The sequence below is a fragment of the Xyrauchen texanus genome, chromosome 43 (assembly GCF_025860055.1).
Source record: "Xyrauchen texanus isolate HMW12.3.18 chromosome 43, RBS_HiC_50CHRs, whole genome shotgun sequence".
NCBI lineage: Eukaryota > Metazoa > Chordata > Actinopteri > Cypriniformes > Catostomidae > Xyrauchen > Xyrauchen texanus.
In genome coordinates, this window is record NC_068318.1 from 4,920,662 (window position 1) to 4,936,400 (window position 15,739).

The 15,739-nt window shown below is 44.5% G+C and overlaps 1 protein-coding gene across 1 annotated transcript in view; it reads left to right on the forward strand.

The window, feature by feature from the left end:
* LOC127635497 (zinc finger protein 16-like) overlaps nucleotides 1–15,739 on the forward strand; it is a 34,912-nt gene that overhangs the window by 11,702 nt on the left and 7,471 nt on the right. Inside the window, exon 3 of the mRNA XM_052115587.1 lies at nucleotides 11,343–11,846. Within this exon, the coding sequence (XP_051971547.1) occupies nucleotides 11,343–11,846 (504 nt within the window). The remainder of the gene's footprint in view (nucleotides 1–11,342; nucleotides 11,847–15,739) is intronic.

Below are 15,739 nucleotides of genomic sequence, written 5' to 3' on the forward strand. Positions count from 1 at the left end.
ACCATCTTCAAGAAAACTTCTAGAATTTCTACTTCTCTTATCCCTTCCTCCTCCGCGCAATAAAAATAATGCACATTTGTATTCAGACCATTGACAAATTTACATTTTTGTTTTTAAATCAATAAACTTTCATATGATTACTTTCTCCCTTTTCTTACTCTTTCTCAGAAGGAACTTTCATTATATCAAATAAACCAACATAAATCACCTTTTTAAATAAATTTTTTTAAACAAAATAAAATAGTAAAGTGGCACAATGGAAGTTCAGACAAATGTCTTGTGTTTTGCAATAATTGATCAGTAAAATACATTAAATCCTTTGAATTTCTTACAAGTGTAATTTTTATATCCTAATGTTAGCATCATTTAATAATATGATTTTTCAGTTATTATCCTCTTATACTTATCAGCATTTCATGATCAATTATTCAGTTAAATAGCAGAGACAGATGTCACTGTGCATAAACTGTATACCTCTAAAATTGTATTTTCATGGATGTAACTCAAAATAGAAATAGCTTATTAGAAATAGACACTTAATTAACTCCTTGTAGTACTCATTAATCTTTTTCTTTAAAGTGAGGGTAGTCTTTGGAAAATTTAGGGGAGTAAACAATCCAATATGTTACTCTTACTTTGCCATTAAGTTTATTAACTTGATAAAAATATACTACAGCGGCCGGTCCAGTGGCGCTGTAGGCTTTGCAGTCAGTGACAACGTTGTCATACAGGCCTTGGAGGGGAATACTGGGAGGTCCCGGTACAAGTGGATCAGAACACAAGTGGATCGCAACCGCCTTGCCCACCTGAGGGATCTCCGTGTATCCGTGGAACGCCCAACCGTCCATGGTAGTAGGTCGGTTCCGGGCAGTAAAAGGTGTCCTCCACGAACTCGTCAGCTCTTCATGCACTTCCGGGAAGAAAGGTACTATGAGTGGCGCCCTGGCCCGAGGAACCGATCGAGTAGCCATGAGGGGGGGATGGAGCTTTTCAGAAAGCATAGCTGACATCCATGCGTCAAGCTCAGACTGGACGAGCAGACCTGAAGTTGGCAGCCCAGATGAGTCATCAGCGTTAGACGCCGCTGTGACGCTCTCCGATGCAGCTGTGAAATTGTCATCCAATTCCGGGGGCTCGAAGGAGAATGCCGGCTGGCCGTGTCCTCAATCCCGTAGGAAGAAGGAATGACGCGGGGAGCAGCTGAAGTGGCTTTCTCTAGTGAGAAAAGAAAGCCGTGACCGCAATGTTGCCATGGCTATGTTCTCGCACTGAGATCATGAACCATTCATAAATGCTGCCTGCGTGTGTTCGCAGCCCAGACACGAGGCAGATTTTTATGACCGTCAGAACGGGAGAGAAATCAACCGCATCCAGGAACTACACAGAGGCGGAAGGGCATCTTGAAAAAGACACATCCTGAAAAGGAAGTTCAACACCTGCTGTGTATTGCTCTTTTATGAGTGGAAACTCAAACTCTTTTAGAGGAAATAAACTCTTTTAGGAGGAGAAACACTCTTTCAGGCAATGAAAGCACTGTCGAAGCGCCCAGGGGCGTAGACTGCACAGCGTGCAGAGAGGAGAAAGCCGCTGGAATGCGCCGTAGATCCAACAGCAGAGCTTATCGCCAGTAGAGGTGAGTGGAACAGTGGTGAACTCAGCTTTGCTGTTGCTCAACCGCTTGGCTCCAAAGAAAAAATCTGTCTGACATTCGCTGCCCGGCTCCCCTTTATACCCATATGTCTGGGGGCGGGGCATGCAAATTCTGTCTGCCAACTTGACATTGGCCTTTTCTCAAGTTCAGAGGTACGCGAGGCTCTCAGAGAGACCCCTTGTGCCACCCCTTGAGTGACAGAGGGGGAACAGGAACAGACATGAACAGAAACACATACAATCCTGACGCGAAGGACACAAACTCAAAATACCCAAAGAAAAGTTTATTTTCTTACAATTCCTCTGACCATAAACACTCATTTAAAATTGTTCAGTTACCAGTTAATTTTTCACCTAAATTGTTTCACTTTGAGTTAATTAATCACAGCTTTCAGTATAGTTCTTCTATGGTGTCATTTTATATCACCAGAACTTGAATTTGAAAAAGCCTGAGAGTGTAATTTGATGTTATCGAAAAATGTTGCTGTTTTAAATATTTCAAAACATTTTGTGTGAATTCACCTCAAAGAATTTCAGGTGGCAAAATTTGAGGATGACATCCAGGAATGCAAGAAAGAGCAAACGAACATCAATGTAATTCATCTCTTTCTTGGACAAACGCAAATGGATGGAAACAGCTCAAAAGTAATTTTAAATGTACAGTATATATCGTCACTGTCTAATGAAAAACACGGATCTCCAAAAAAGAGTATGAAAAAACTCTCTCATAAACAATCTTAGAAGATACTTGTTAAACAGTCTGATTAAACATCTTTTCATTGATCATTTCGATGCACAATTCAAACAGTAGGAAGAGGTCATTCAGTGCATTCCTTCAATCTAAATGTCCAAAATGCCAATAGTGGAGATTTGTATATATGTATATATATATATATATATATATAAATGTGACAGGGTGGAGGGCGGGGCCAGGTCGTGATTTTACATACCCGGTCCCTTTTCAGGCTAATCAAGCCTCCGAGAGGGATAAAGGCCGACTGCGGATGATGGTGCAACAGAGAGAGAACTTTTATGGGCAGCTGTCCGTCCTATGTGTGTGTTTGTGTCTTTTGTTTTATTTCTTCCTTTCCATCGAACCGCTTTACACTAGTGCCGAAAACCGGGAAGGAGGAGGGATATGGTGTAGTGGAGTTCTCGACGCTACCATCCACCCCAACGGAGCAGCTGCGGCCGTCTTCTGGGGACGGAGGAGCCTGGCCGCCTGGAAGCGAAGGAACGGCTGCCGACACCGAGAGGAGAAGGGGCTCCTAACTGACCGCCTGGAGCGGTCAGGGCCGCAGCCAGGGGTGGAGAAGACCCCTACCAGCCGCTGAAACACGGCGGGGTCTGAGATCGTGAGTGGGGAGGGGCTCACTGCCGACCGCCTGGAGCGGGATAACTGCTGCCAGGGGTGGGGGAGACCCCTTCTGTTCCCCGAGAACATGGCAGGGCATTCCGTCCTCCAGGGACTAGAGGACTGCCTCCGATCCACCCAGGGAGGTGCGGCTGTCGTCCGTTAGAGGGTGGAGGAGTGGGCGAGGACCAAGCTATGGTGCATCGGAGAGCATCTACATCTGAGATGTTGATGTAGTTCTAAACTGATTATGAGAAAAAACAACACTGGTATCGGATCGGTATAGGTATCGACCGATACTGAGATTTCCCATGAATCGGATCAGAAGGGAAATAGTGGAATCGGTGCATCCCTAATATATATATATATATATATATATATATATATATATATATATATATATATATATATTAATTCACTGCGATTCATTTTAGTAAAAATAACACATTAAAATGTTTTATGCAATTAATCACAATGTCCCCGGACCGTAATAAGGAAGATTCCTGAGAAATGCAAGCTTGCAGTACCACCTGCGTACTCCAGAGGGCAGTAAGTGAAACTTCAGCTGTGTGGGCAATGCGCAGTTTATACAGTGAAGAAAACAACCCTTCAGCAGCAGTTGCGTTACGTTTTTGTGTTCTAAACACTTGATGGAGCGCAAATTCGAACTAAGGGATCTCAAGATGTGTTCTAAGTATTAAACTATATTCAACTTGACACAGTGACCTAAAATGTTTATGATGCAATGCACCCGAGACACGATACAAACATGTCTGACACAGCTGTACATTGAAGGGTCCTTAAACAAGCCCTCATATTAAATCTCCAACTGATGGACAAATTCACCTGTGTAATGGATTGCTGTGAACTGTGTGACAATGACTGACTTATGATCAATAATATGGTAGTAAACAATACATTGTATTCTAAAGCCGCTTTTTGTATTGTCTTATATCAGTGATTAACTCTTCTGCCACAAGAATGTAATGCATTTTAATTATCAGAATTTTTATATTTTATAGATACAGTATATATATATATATATATATATATATATATATATATATATGATTTATATATGATTTATTGTTATATGAGGGGCTTTCTCAGGAAATATTTGTTTATGCGATTAATTAATCGGGACACCATGTAATTAATTTGATTAAACATTTTAATTGATTGACAGCCCTAATATATATATACACACACACACACACACACACACACACACACACACACACACACACACAGGCACTGGCGGCCAAACGTTTGGAATAATGTACAGATTTTGCTGTTTTGGAAGTAAATTGGTACTTTAATTCACCAAATTGGCATTCAACTGATCACAAAATATAGTCAGGACATTACTGATGAAAAAAATAAAAAATAGCACCGTCACTGTTTACAATTTTTTCACTTGTTTTGACTATAAAAACTCTGCCAGTACAGTAAGACAAAATACACATTAAAAATACATTCTCTGAAAAACCTAAATATCTTATGCAGTGTTGTTTCTAAAACAAGATCAATCAAGTTGATCTTGTTTTAAGGATTTTTAGATATTTTTACAGGAAAACAATTAAAAAATTATTATCAAGAATATGATTTTTGCCCTAATATCAAAGGTCTTCCTAGAAAAAAAGAAATTATGATCCAACATGAATTTTCTTGATAAAAAATAAGATTGTGCCAGTAACATGTGCATGTAAAATGGTTAGAAATAGCATTTTAGCTTATTGTAAAGCTAACAATTTAGGTAAATTTAGGTATATATAAGGTATATTTCTATTTCTTCTGCTCCAAACTTACTTCAAATGTACATCTGTCTGCTCGTATGAATGTAACACATCATAAGAAAGTGTTTCACCACTGTTCAAATGCACTTTGGATCGCATAATTTATATGTATAAATGTTTTTCATCTGAAAGAACTAAATATTAAATGAAACAAATGACAATAAAATGCAAAGTAATCTCTTCAGTAATCAAAATACTTTTTGAATGTAGCTATATTCTAATTACCAATTATTTCAATTGTAACTGCAGTGCAGTTACTTATATTTTGTATTTTAAATCTTTAATCCTGTTACAAGTATTCTGTTACTCCTCAACACTGTACAGTATATGTACGAATTGAGTGTCTTATAAAGGAAATTAATACAATAATACCTGATTATAATAGGTACATGACATGACAAACAATTTTTATAGGCCTCTGTATTATTATTATTGTGTGTGTGTGTGTGTGTGTGTGTTTGTTTGTGTGTGTGATTGTTAAAATTTAAAATATGAGGAACAGAAAGACTAACATTTAAGGTTAAATGACTCGTGTAATGACCACTATTCTATTTTGATCTTTCACGCATGCATTACATGCAAGACAAAAGAAAATATAACGGAATACTGCTGTCTGATTTTAGTAAAGGGTACAATGCAAATGCACATATTGCAGAACTTCTGTAAAGTATATAGATGAAGCTCAGGTTTGTATTATTTTGAAGGTAATGTTTTCTGCTTGAAAATATACATAATAAATAATACACTGACAAATCATCAGTAGTCTACAAATGTAATAAATTTGAGGCTAGACTATCCAGAATTTTATAAAAATATTAAAAAACAAGATGGCATGTTAACTGAAGCAATCCAGACAAGTAATGTAAACAATTAGGTACAGAATGTGTGTTGCACATTTGAAGTTCACTATATTTTTATTCAGCACTAGTACAAATGTGCTAAGAAAAGAAACATATAATTTTATCAAACAGCCAAGACATGCAACACACATTTACAAAATGGGTAAAGGCAGCTGTTGTTTCAGTCAGCCAAAGGTCTGTATTATTTCAATTATTTAGAGTAACAACAAGAGGTAGGTATCTACCCGATTCATATTACCTTGGATGCAATGATAAAACACACTCTGTAGTTCTCTGAAGGTGAACAACAGATGATATATATATATATATATATATATATATATATATATATATATATATATATATATATATATATATATATTCCAGTCCTCAAATCTGATTGGACGAGACACTGATGGTCTGATGTGTATCTGGTGTGTATCACTCCGCTTGTGTTCGTGCTGTTCTAAACAAAAGTGCAAGAGTAGTGCATATGTATTAAGAGTTACTGTATAAGTTGGTCTTACATGTATGTTTGTGGCAGCGGGGGCGTGGTCAAGCGCCCGTCCGGGAGAGAGAAGCGGTAAGGGCGCTCACACCTGGGCCAAATTATGACTAACACCTGTCTCTAATTGCAGTAGAGTGAGGAGAGCGGTTAAAAAGCCAGCAGCCTCAGAGCAGAGGGAAGCCGACCAGAGCAAGCCAACCCAGTGCGCTTGTGTTGTTGTGTGTTGGTTTTTGTAAATGATTGTGAGACAGACAGCCATTAAAAAACCTTACCTTCTCGTTGAAACCTTCGTTTCCTGTCCTCCTTCCCGTGAGGGTTTTACACTGGTGCCGAAACCCGGAAACCATAATAATGGAACAGAGTCAGCCCCATAGAGTCCTCCCAGCTGGCTGAAGTCCTCCAGTCCCTCGCGACACTCCACCAGAGCCACCAACAATCCCTGCTTGAGCTCCGGCAAGACCAGGATCGTCGTTTTTTGAAATCATGCGGGCTCAAGCAGAGGACCGGCACGCCATCCGAGCCTCCTCAGCCAGGAGGCCGCTCCAGCCGCAGCCGCGACCCCGGACACCAGCGCCACATTGCCCCCACCAGCGTTACAGAAGATGGGGCCGGCGGATCGACCCAGAGGCCTTCATCGACCTCTTCGAGAGGACGGCGGAGATTTGGGGGTGGCCCCAAGACCAGTGGGCAGCCCGGTTAGTCCCTCTCCTGTCCGGGAAGCACAACTCGCGGCCCAACAACTGCCGGCAACAAGCCTCCTGGCTTACAACGACCTCGCGAAAAGCCATCCTGCAACGGGTTGGTCGGTCCCCAGAAGGAAGTCGCCAACTCTTCCGGGCCTTAAAACTTGAGAAATCCGACCGCCCGTTTGCGTTCAGCCCAACGGCTCCGTGATGCGTGTCGGAGGTGGCTGCTTGCGCGGGACCGCGGCGTCGAGGAGCTCGTCGACCAGGTGGTACTGGAGCAGTTTGTCCAGCGTTTGCCCGGAAGACGGCCGAGTGGGTCCAGTGCCACCGCCCGGCGTCGCTGGAGGAAGCCGTCCGGCTCGAGGAGGACCACATGGCGGCGATTCCTAGGGCGGACGAGCCCTCTTTGTCTGTCTCGCCTTCCTCTGTGTCTTCCCCTGTTTTTTTCCCTCCCTCTTCCCTCTCGCTCTGCTCTCTCCCCAGGGTCCGTTCCTGCCCCCGCAGGCGTGGAGCGTTCAGCGCCCAGCTCCCCGGTCTTGGGAACACCCACCAAGCCCTTCTCCATCCTTCAGCCGCTCTCCTCCTCAGGTGGGGCGCCCGCCAGCACGGGTGCGGCCGCAGCGTCTGGGCCGGTCTGCTGGAGGTGCGGAGACCGGACCACTTCCGGGATCAGTGTCCGCTGATGGAAATAGGGGCGGTGGTACGGGTCTCCGATGTTCCACAGACTGCCCCGATCGAGCTGGAGCGTATCGGATTCCGGTAAGAATCCAGGGGGGTACATACCAAGCTTTGTTGGATACCGGCTGTAACCAGACCACCATCCACCAACGCTTGGTTCAACCCGGGGCTTTGGGCTCAGCTAAATTGGTGAGGGTAAGGTGTCTAAATTTGACGCGTACCCAATGCCCCGTGTTGATGAACTGCTCGATCGGTTAGGTACTGCTCGATTTTACTCGACCCTGGATTTAACAAAGGGCTATTGGCAGATCCCCTTGACACCAATGTCCCGCGAGAAAACAGCCTTCACCACGCCGTTTGGATTACACCAATTTGTGACGCTTCCTTTCGGTTTGTTCGGGGCCCCAGCCACGTTCCAGCGACTCATGGATCGGATCCTCAGACCGCATACCGCGTACGCCGCTGCCTATTTGGATGACATTATCATCTATAGCAATGATTGGCAGCGGCACATGCAACATCTGAGGGCCGTCCTGAGATCGCTGCGGCGGCGGGCTCACGGCAAACCCTAAGAAGTGTGCGATTGGGCGTGTGGAGGTACGGTATCTGGGGTTCCACTTGGGTCATGGCCAGGTGCGTCCCCAAATTGAAAAGACTGCGGCGATTGCGACTTGCCCTAGACCTAAGACCAAAAAGGGGTGAGACAGTTCCTGGGGCTGGCTGGCTATTACAGAAGATTTGTGCCTAATTATTCGGACGTCACCAGCCCGCTGACTGATCTCACTAAAAGGGGGCTCCAGATCCGGTCCAATGGTCGGAGCAGTGCCAACAGGCGTTCACGCAGATTAAAGCTGCACTTTGTGGGGGCCGCTTTTACATGCACCTGATTTTTCTCTCCCTTTTATTTTGCAGACGGACGCTTCAGACAGAGGGCTGGGGGCGTACTCTCGCAGCTGGTGGAGGGGAGGCGCCCGGTGCTGTACATTAGCCGGAAGCTCTCCTTAAGGGAGACTAAGTACAGCACCGTGGAAAAGGAGTGTTTGGCCATCAAGTGGGCGGTCCTCACCCTCCGTTACTACCTGCTGGGGCGGGCCTTCACCCTCTGTTCGGATCATGCCCCACTCCAGTGGCTCCACCGCATGAAGGATACTAACGCCCGGATCACCCGTTGGTATCTCGCTCTCCAGCCTTTTAAATTCAAGGTGATCCACAGACCGGGGTGCAGATGGCTGCCGCCGACTTCCTCTCCAGAAATGGGGGAGTGGTAGGCAGGCGGATGACGCCCGGCCTGAGTCGGGCGGTGGGGGTATGTGGCAGCGGTGGTCAAGCGCCCGTCTGGGAGAGAGAAGCGGTAAGGGCGCTCACACCTGGGCCAAATTATGACTAACACCTGTCTCTAATTGCAGTAGAGTGAGGAGAGCGGTTAAAAAGCCAGCAGCCTCAGAGCAGAGGGAAGCCGACCAGAGCAAGCCAACCCAGTGCGCTTGTGTTGTTGTGTGTTGGTTTTTGTAAATGATTGTGAGACAGACAGCCATTAAAAAACCTTACCTTCTCGTTGAAACCTTCGTTTCCTGTCCTCCTTCCCGTGAGGGTTTTACAATGTTTTATTTTTTACATTACGTATGTTAGTCAGCAGGTGGTGGTAAAAGATAATTTTTGTTTGTAATATGATCCAGTTGGTGATATGAAGTGAACAACGTCATTGTTTACATAGAACAGCGCTCCTTGATCGCTCGTATTACAACTACATTACTAAAGCTTGGAAATAGCTTTAAATGGCTTTAAACTAACAACTTCAGCATTAAGGCTCATCACAGCTGAGCCACACAACAGACTGATTGATTACAGACCTCAAGGTGCTTACCTGTTACCGGAGTTTCCACATTGGATAAATACTGTTTAAAATGGAGGACATTGCAGTTTCTATAGGGAATGACTCTTGTGCACTGGCTACTGCGAAATAGAGAGGAATACACCCACTTGGATGGCTATTTTACCACTGAGAAAGCTGACCTTCAGCAAGCTGACAGCATCACACTCCGTCTCTCTCTCTCTCTCTCTCTCTCTCTCTCTCACACACACACACACACACACACACACACACACACACACACACACACTCACTCACATCCATCCTTGTTTATCCAATAACTTGTTAGACGCAGCATAAGCCATGATACTATTTCTGAAGTGACTAATGGAGGCTTGGACGCATCATTTCTTTTGAACCAGCAACGGCAGATTCTGATCAATCATGTAATAAAGTAGTTCCATGCACAAACGTTTAAATGACTGTACTAAGTTTTTCAAAATTTTTATAAACGTACTTGTTCATTGAACTGTTGTATATAAGCAATATCACACTCGCAATCTTGCTATATGGCCCTAAATCAGCACTGCTGTGATTTCCTACGACACTCTGACTGCGGACGAATCACTGCAGTGCTGACCCTTGTGCGTGTGATATTGCTTAAATTATATATATATAATATATATATATATATATAGATATATAAATGTTCAACTATTTTTTATCTCACAACCGTTTAACAGACGTATAGAAATATAGATTTTATTTTTAGATTAATTATTTATCAACTACTCAAATTTTATTTATTCATTTTTTATTTAAAGTTAATTATTTATTTGCAGTTAAAAAGAGGTAGTTTGATAATTCATTTCCACTGGTAAATGTCCTTTGCCCGTATCATTATGAAATAAGGTTCTTAGGTGAAGGATCCAATTGACTGATTAATTAAATTTTTTCACAATGTTGTTGGCAGTTGTTTGAAATTACTTTTGAGCTGTTAACATCACTTTGCGATTGTCCAAGAGAGAGATGGATTGCGTTGATGGATTTTTGAATTTTCGAATTACCTACATCACTTAAAGTGTGATTGCGTCACTCAAGGCCAGCTAGAAAGCCTCGACCGGGACATATCCTAAAGATCACATCCAACAAGCACAAATAAATAAATCTGATTGGTTGATGAATCTGACAATCTGACTTTAGTTGCTCATTCATTTGCACTGTTGAGGGATTCTGTAGAAATTCTGAAGGCCTGAGGGAGTGGAGCACAAACTCACACACTGCTTCGGCTTCGGGCATGCAATTTGTGAAACCGTTGTCACACTTTGCTTTTGAGCATCAAGGAATAAATTCTGATTGGATAAACTTTAAATGTTTCTCTATTTGTTTGTAGGTTAATTAAGAGTGGAAAGTGGTTAAAAATACATTAAAAGGCAAAAAGGTGATTGAGAATGAAAGGATGAAAAATATTTATTTGGCATGTCAGGCCAGCAGAGAAGGCTTTGTTGGCCTTGAGAAACCGTCACTGGCAGTCTTGTACATTTTAAAGGGGTTACACTTACTCCTATTGCCAACTGTCTTGATAAGTCATGTGTAGAATTTTAAGACTTCTTAACTGGTAAGGTTGATGCTTTGCAATCCTGCATCATCGCCAGTAGCTATGACTCCTCTGAACCGATTTCCTCTTCTGCTCTGCTAAATCAGTTTATACATATATCTGATACGATTCACTGTTGTCTGCCTTGTGTTTTGCCCCGTCATCTGTTCCTCCTGGACTACACTTCCCATAATTCCCTGCCCTGAAAACTTGCAGCTGTTTCCTATTCTCCTCACCTGTGTTTCATTTCCTCATTTACACCTGTGTATATAATGCCCTGATTTCTGTTCAGTCTTTGTGAGTTGTTGCAGTTTTCCTCCTGTTCATGTTCTTGTTTACCCTCATGGATGTTTTATTTTGTTCCTGTGTTTACCCATTATTTTGTACTTCTCTATTTTTCATTAAACTCCTTAACTGCACCTAGATATAGCTCTTGTAACTTCCTTCCAGTTCGTTACAGAACAACTCACCACATCAATTTATCTAGCGGCATACTTCAGGCAACTGATACAGGCGGACCTATCTATAGATAAGTACTCTCATTTCTTCTACACCATTGCTGCCCACACTGGATTTGATGATGCCACCCTAAAATCCATATACAGAATCGGACTCACAACATGCCAGTGGAAGGAATTGCCGGAGAGCGGAGATTACACGTGGGAGGAATTTGTGAGGCTAGTATTAGAAACATTCGCTTCAGAGGATCCTCCTCTCTCAATCCCGATCCAGGCTTCCACGCCTGAGTCCGCTCCACGCCATTTCACAGTCATTTCTATGTCTGCTCCATGCTATGTCACAGCCACATCTGAGTCTACTCCAAGCCAAGTCACAGCCATGCCACTGTCTGCTCCATACCCTGTCGCAGTTATGCCACAGTCGGCTCCACGCCACATCACAGACACGCCTGATTCTGCTCCACGTCACTGTAAGATTATACATGCAGAAGACTTGCAGCAACATGATTTGAATCTAGGAAAACCCAACCACCACAATCCTGGAATTCTTCAATGTCATAAATGAAAGGCCCAGGCATCAACAGTCATTGGTCAGAAGGCCCCCCTCAGCATGAACTTCTGAACTTCCACACAGAATTAAAGCAGACTTTTCTTTGAAAGGTTTCCAAAAGACCATCAGATCTGCATGACTCTAATACTAAAACATTTAATCTAAATCCAGGAACATTTTACACAAAGTCACAGTACTTTACCGATTTAACCTTCTAAAATGTACAGAATGCATTCAAATCCACGATTTATACAATACCTAGTCTTGCTAGGTGATTCTGAAAATCAGGTGCCCGCAGCAGCGTGCCCATTGCACACGGTGCCCCAACCCTGTCGAGAGGCGTCTGTGGTTACTACGACATGTCTGGACACCTGCTGCAAGGGGACTCCGGCCCGCAGAAAGCAGAGGTCTGTCCAAGGGTTGAAAGTCTGACGGCAGGCGAAGGTGATTATCAGACGATGCGCGCCGCAGCGCCATGTCCATCTCGGGACTCGAGTCTGTAGCCTGTGCTGTAGCAGTCTCATATGCATCAACCCGAGTGGCGCGACCATGGCTGAGGATGCCATATGCCCCAGGAGCCTCTGGAATTGTTTTAGAGGAACCACTGTGCCAGGCTCGAAGTGAGCGAGGCACCTGAACACTGACTGGGTTGGTGAGTTTCGCTGTCATTGAGACTGAGTCTAACTCCATGCCAAGAAAAGAGATGCTTTGAACCGGGGAGAGCTTGCTCTTTTCCCAGTTGACCTGAAGCCCTAAACAGCCGAGGTGCCTGATCACCTGGTCCCTGTGAGCGCGTAATAGTTCTCGGGAGTGGGCCAGGATGAGCCAGTCGTCGAGGTAATTTAGTACGCGGATGCCCGCTTCCCTTATGGAGACAAGAGCAGCCTCTGCGACCTTCGTGAAGACGCGAGGGGACAGGGACAGGCCGAAGGGGAGGACCTTGGACTGATACGCCTGGCCGTCGAACGCGAACCGTAAGAAGGGTCGGTGTCGCGGAAAAATGGAGACGTGGAAGTACGCGTCCTTCAGGTCTACTGCCGCGAACCAATCTAGCTGTCGAACGCAGGTGTGAATCTGTTTCTGCGTGAACATTTTGAACAGGAGTTTGTGCAAAGCCCAGTTGAGATCTCGCAAGTCCAAGATTGGTCGCAACCCGCCACTTTTCTTGGGTACGATGAAGTAAGGGCTGTAGAAACCCTTCTTTATCTCGGCTGGAGGGACAGGCTCTATCGCATCCTTGAGGAGCAGAGTGGAAATCTCTGTGTGTAAGGCACTGGCTTGTTGGCCACGCACTATAGTGGAGTGAATACCGCTGAAACGAGGCGGGAGCCGGGCGAACTGAATCGTGTAGCTGAGTCAGATGGTCCTGGTCAACCAGCGTGACGGATTGGGGAGTGATAACCACGCATCCAAACTCCGTACAAGGGGAACTAGTGGGGTGATCACGTTTGACATACCGGGCGGGGCTTCGCTGCGGGGGGAGCAGGTAATAATGCGTCGGGAGGTAAAACAGTGTCCTGAGGCTGGGGTGCTGAGAAAAGACTCAAAGCACTTACCTTGAACATTCTCCAACCCAGCCCCCACCAGGGGACGTAGTGGTCTTGAAACCATCTCCGGAGTGAACATTCAACTGCCTGGGCTGTCTGTCTCATGAGCGCTTCAGAGCTTTTCTAGTCCGAGAGGGGGTCCTGGAAATGGTAGGCGTACGCCGCCTGCGGGGTGCTCGATGCTGGGGCTGAGAGCTGGGCTCAGGTTGCAGAGCTAACTGTGTTCGTTGTTTGGTCGCAGGGGGACGCCCTCGGCGAGCAGGCGGGGCGTGGGGCGCGCTGGATGTGTGGCGCCGTGGCATGATGTGCGAAATTGCCTCAGTCTGCTTCTTCACTGCCAAAAACTGCTGGGCGCCGAAGAGGCCAAGCTGGGAGACGGGGCCGCTGAGAAATTTAGCCTTGTCAACGTCGCGCATCTCAACCATGTTCAGCCAGAGGTGGCGCTCCTGGACCACAAGGGTGGCCATCGCCCGCCCGAGTGCCTGCGCTGTGACCTTTGTGGCTCTGAGAGCGAGGTCGGTGGCAGAGCGCAGTTCCTGCAGCACATCGGGGTCGGAACTACCCAGATCCAGTCCATTGCTCTTTCATGAGTGGGAACTCAAACTCTTTTAGAGAAAATAGACTCTTTTTAGGAGGCGAACACTCTTTTAACAGGAAGAAAGCGCTGTCGAGGCGTGAACTGCACAGCGTGCAGAGAGAGAACGCCAGCTGGAAATGCGCCGTGCGGATCCAACAGCAATGCTTCTCGCTGATAGAGGTGAGTGGAACAGTAGTGAGATTCAGCAGCTTGCTGCCCAACCATTCGGCTCCGAAGAAAAATTCTGACTGGCATTCGCTGCCCCGCTTCCCTTTATACCAGAATGTCCGGGGCAGGGCATGCAAATTCTGTCTGCCAACTTGACATTGGCCTTTTCTCAGGTTCAGAGGTACGATTCGGCGTCCGAGAAGACCCCTTGTGTTACTTCCTTCGACACAACGTCGAGAGAGTGACAGAAGGGGAACAAAGGACTATAAAACCAACTGTCAGAAAAGACAGCCCAGTTGACCATGTGACTCTGAAAAATCACTTCTGATTGACGCTGGACATCTTTGGGGATGCGGCCAATTTCAGTTCAAATGTTTCCAAACAGGAAGAACATGTGCTCTTCTGCTTTTCTCTCTCTTCTCTGGCTCTTGTTGCTGCTTCGGACTGGACTCAACTCTCTGACTCTCTGGATCTCTGGAACCGCATATTGCCATGTAGGGAACTCGGGACTTGAAGTCCTGATAAGGAAGCCTCTCACTCTCTCTACGGTTCACACACCAAACGGGAGTCGCGGACCCTCCATGCGGAAGGCCTCGCTTCAAAGCCAACTTCATCATTCATACAGACAATAACTATCCGATCTTACAGAGGTCCAACACATCGACAAAAACAAACTTTTGACCAAGAACCACAAAAAACAAAGAATGCAAGGAACCACCACAACATGCTCTAATACATAAATAATTAACTAATACACCAGCTATTGTGCTCAAAGTGCTGGTGTACTAGTTATATACTTTGGGTAATCCGATAGCAAATCGAAGTAGACTCATATAAGGATAAATGGTTCTTAAGGCATTGTCAACAGACTCTATATAGTTCATTTTCACTGTATTGATCATTTATTTCACATTCCACAACATGTCTCTTGTATATAAGTATGTGTTGGATTAGATTTATGTTTAGAATAGCAATAAGGTTTGTCTGGTTTCAAAGGTGATTTGACTGTGGTATATTTTGATAAATAATCTCATCCCTGTTTCTAAAAGATTTTGCTTCAAAGCAGTACCTAAATACGTGTGATATTATTTTCAATAAGACATGAGAATAATATTACTCCAATAAGTGAATTAATCATAATTCCCTTATTAAAGCTAATTCCTTACAGTAGAAATTGTGAGTGGATACAAAGAGACATTGTATTATGATTTAATGATGGAGGATTTTATTCAGACAAATAATCTAGCTATTTGCAATTTATCTCATTTATAATGGTTGTCGAACATGACTAATTCCATTATATATTTCATTACATAATAATGTAGAATAAGGACAGTTTAATTTGGTTCATAGTTCACATATTTCAAGACCCTAAATTCCCTTGCATATATTGGTGTGAGAAGACGAGCTCTTTAACGGTTCCCATCTAAATTTAGCATACCAAATACCCGACATCACTTAACAGTCAATTCTCAATCTGCTCCACGCCAGGTCACAGCCAAGCCTCCCAAGTCCCCTGTC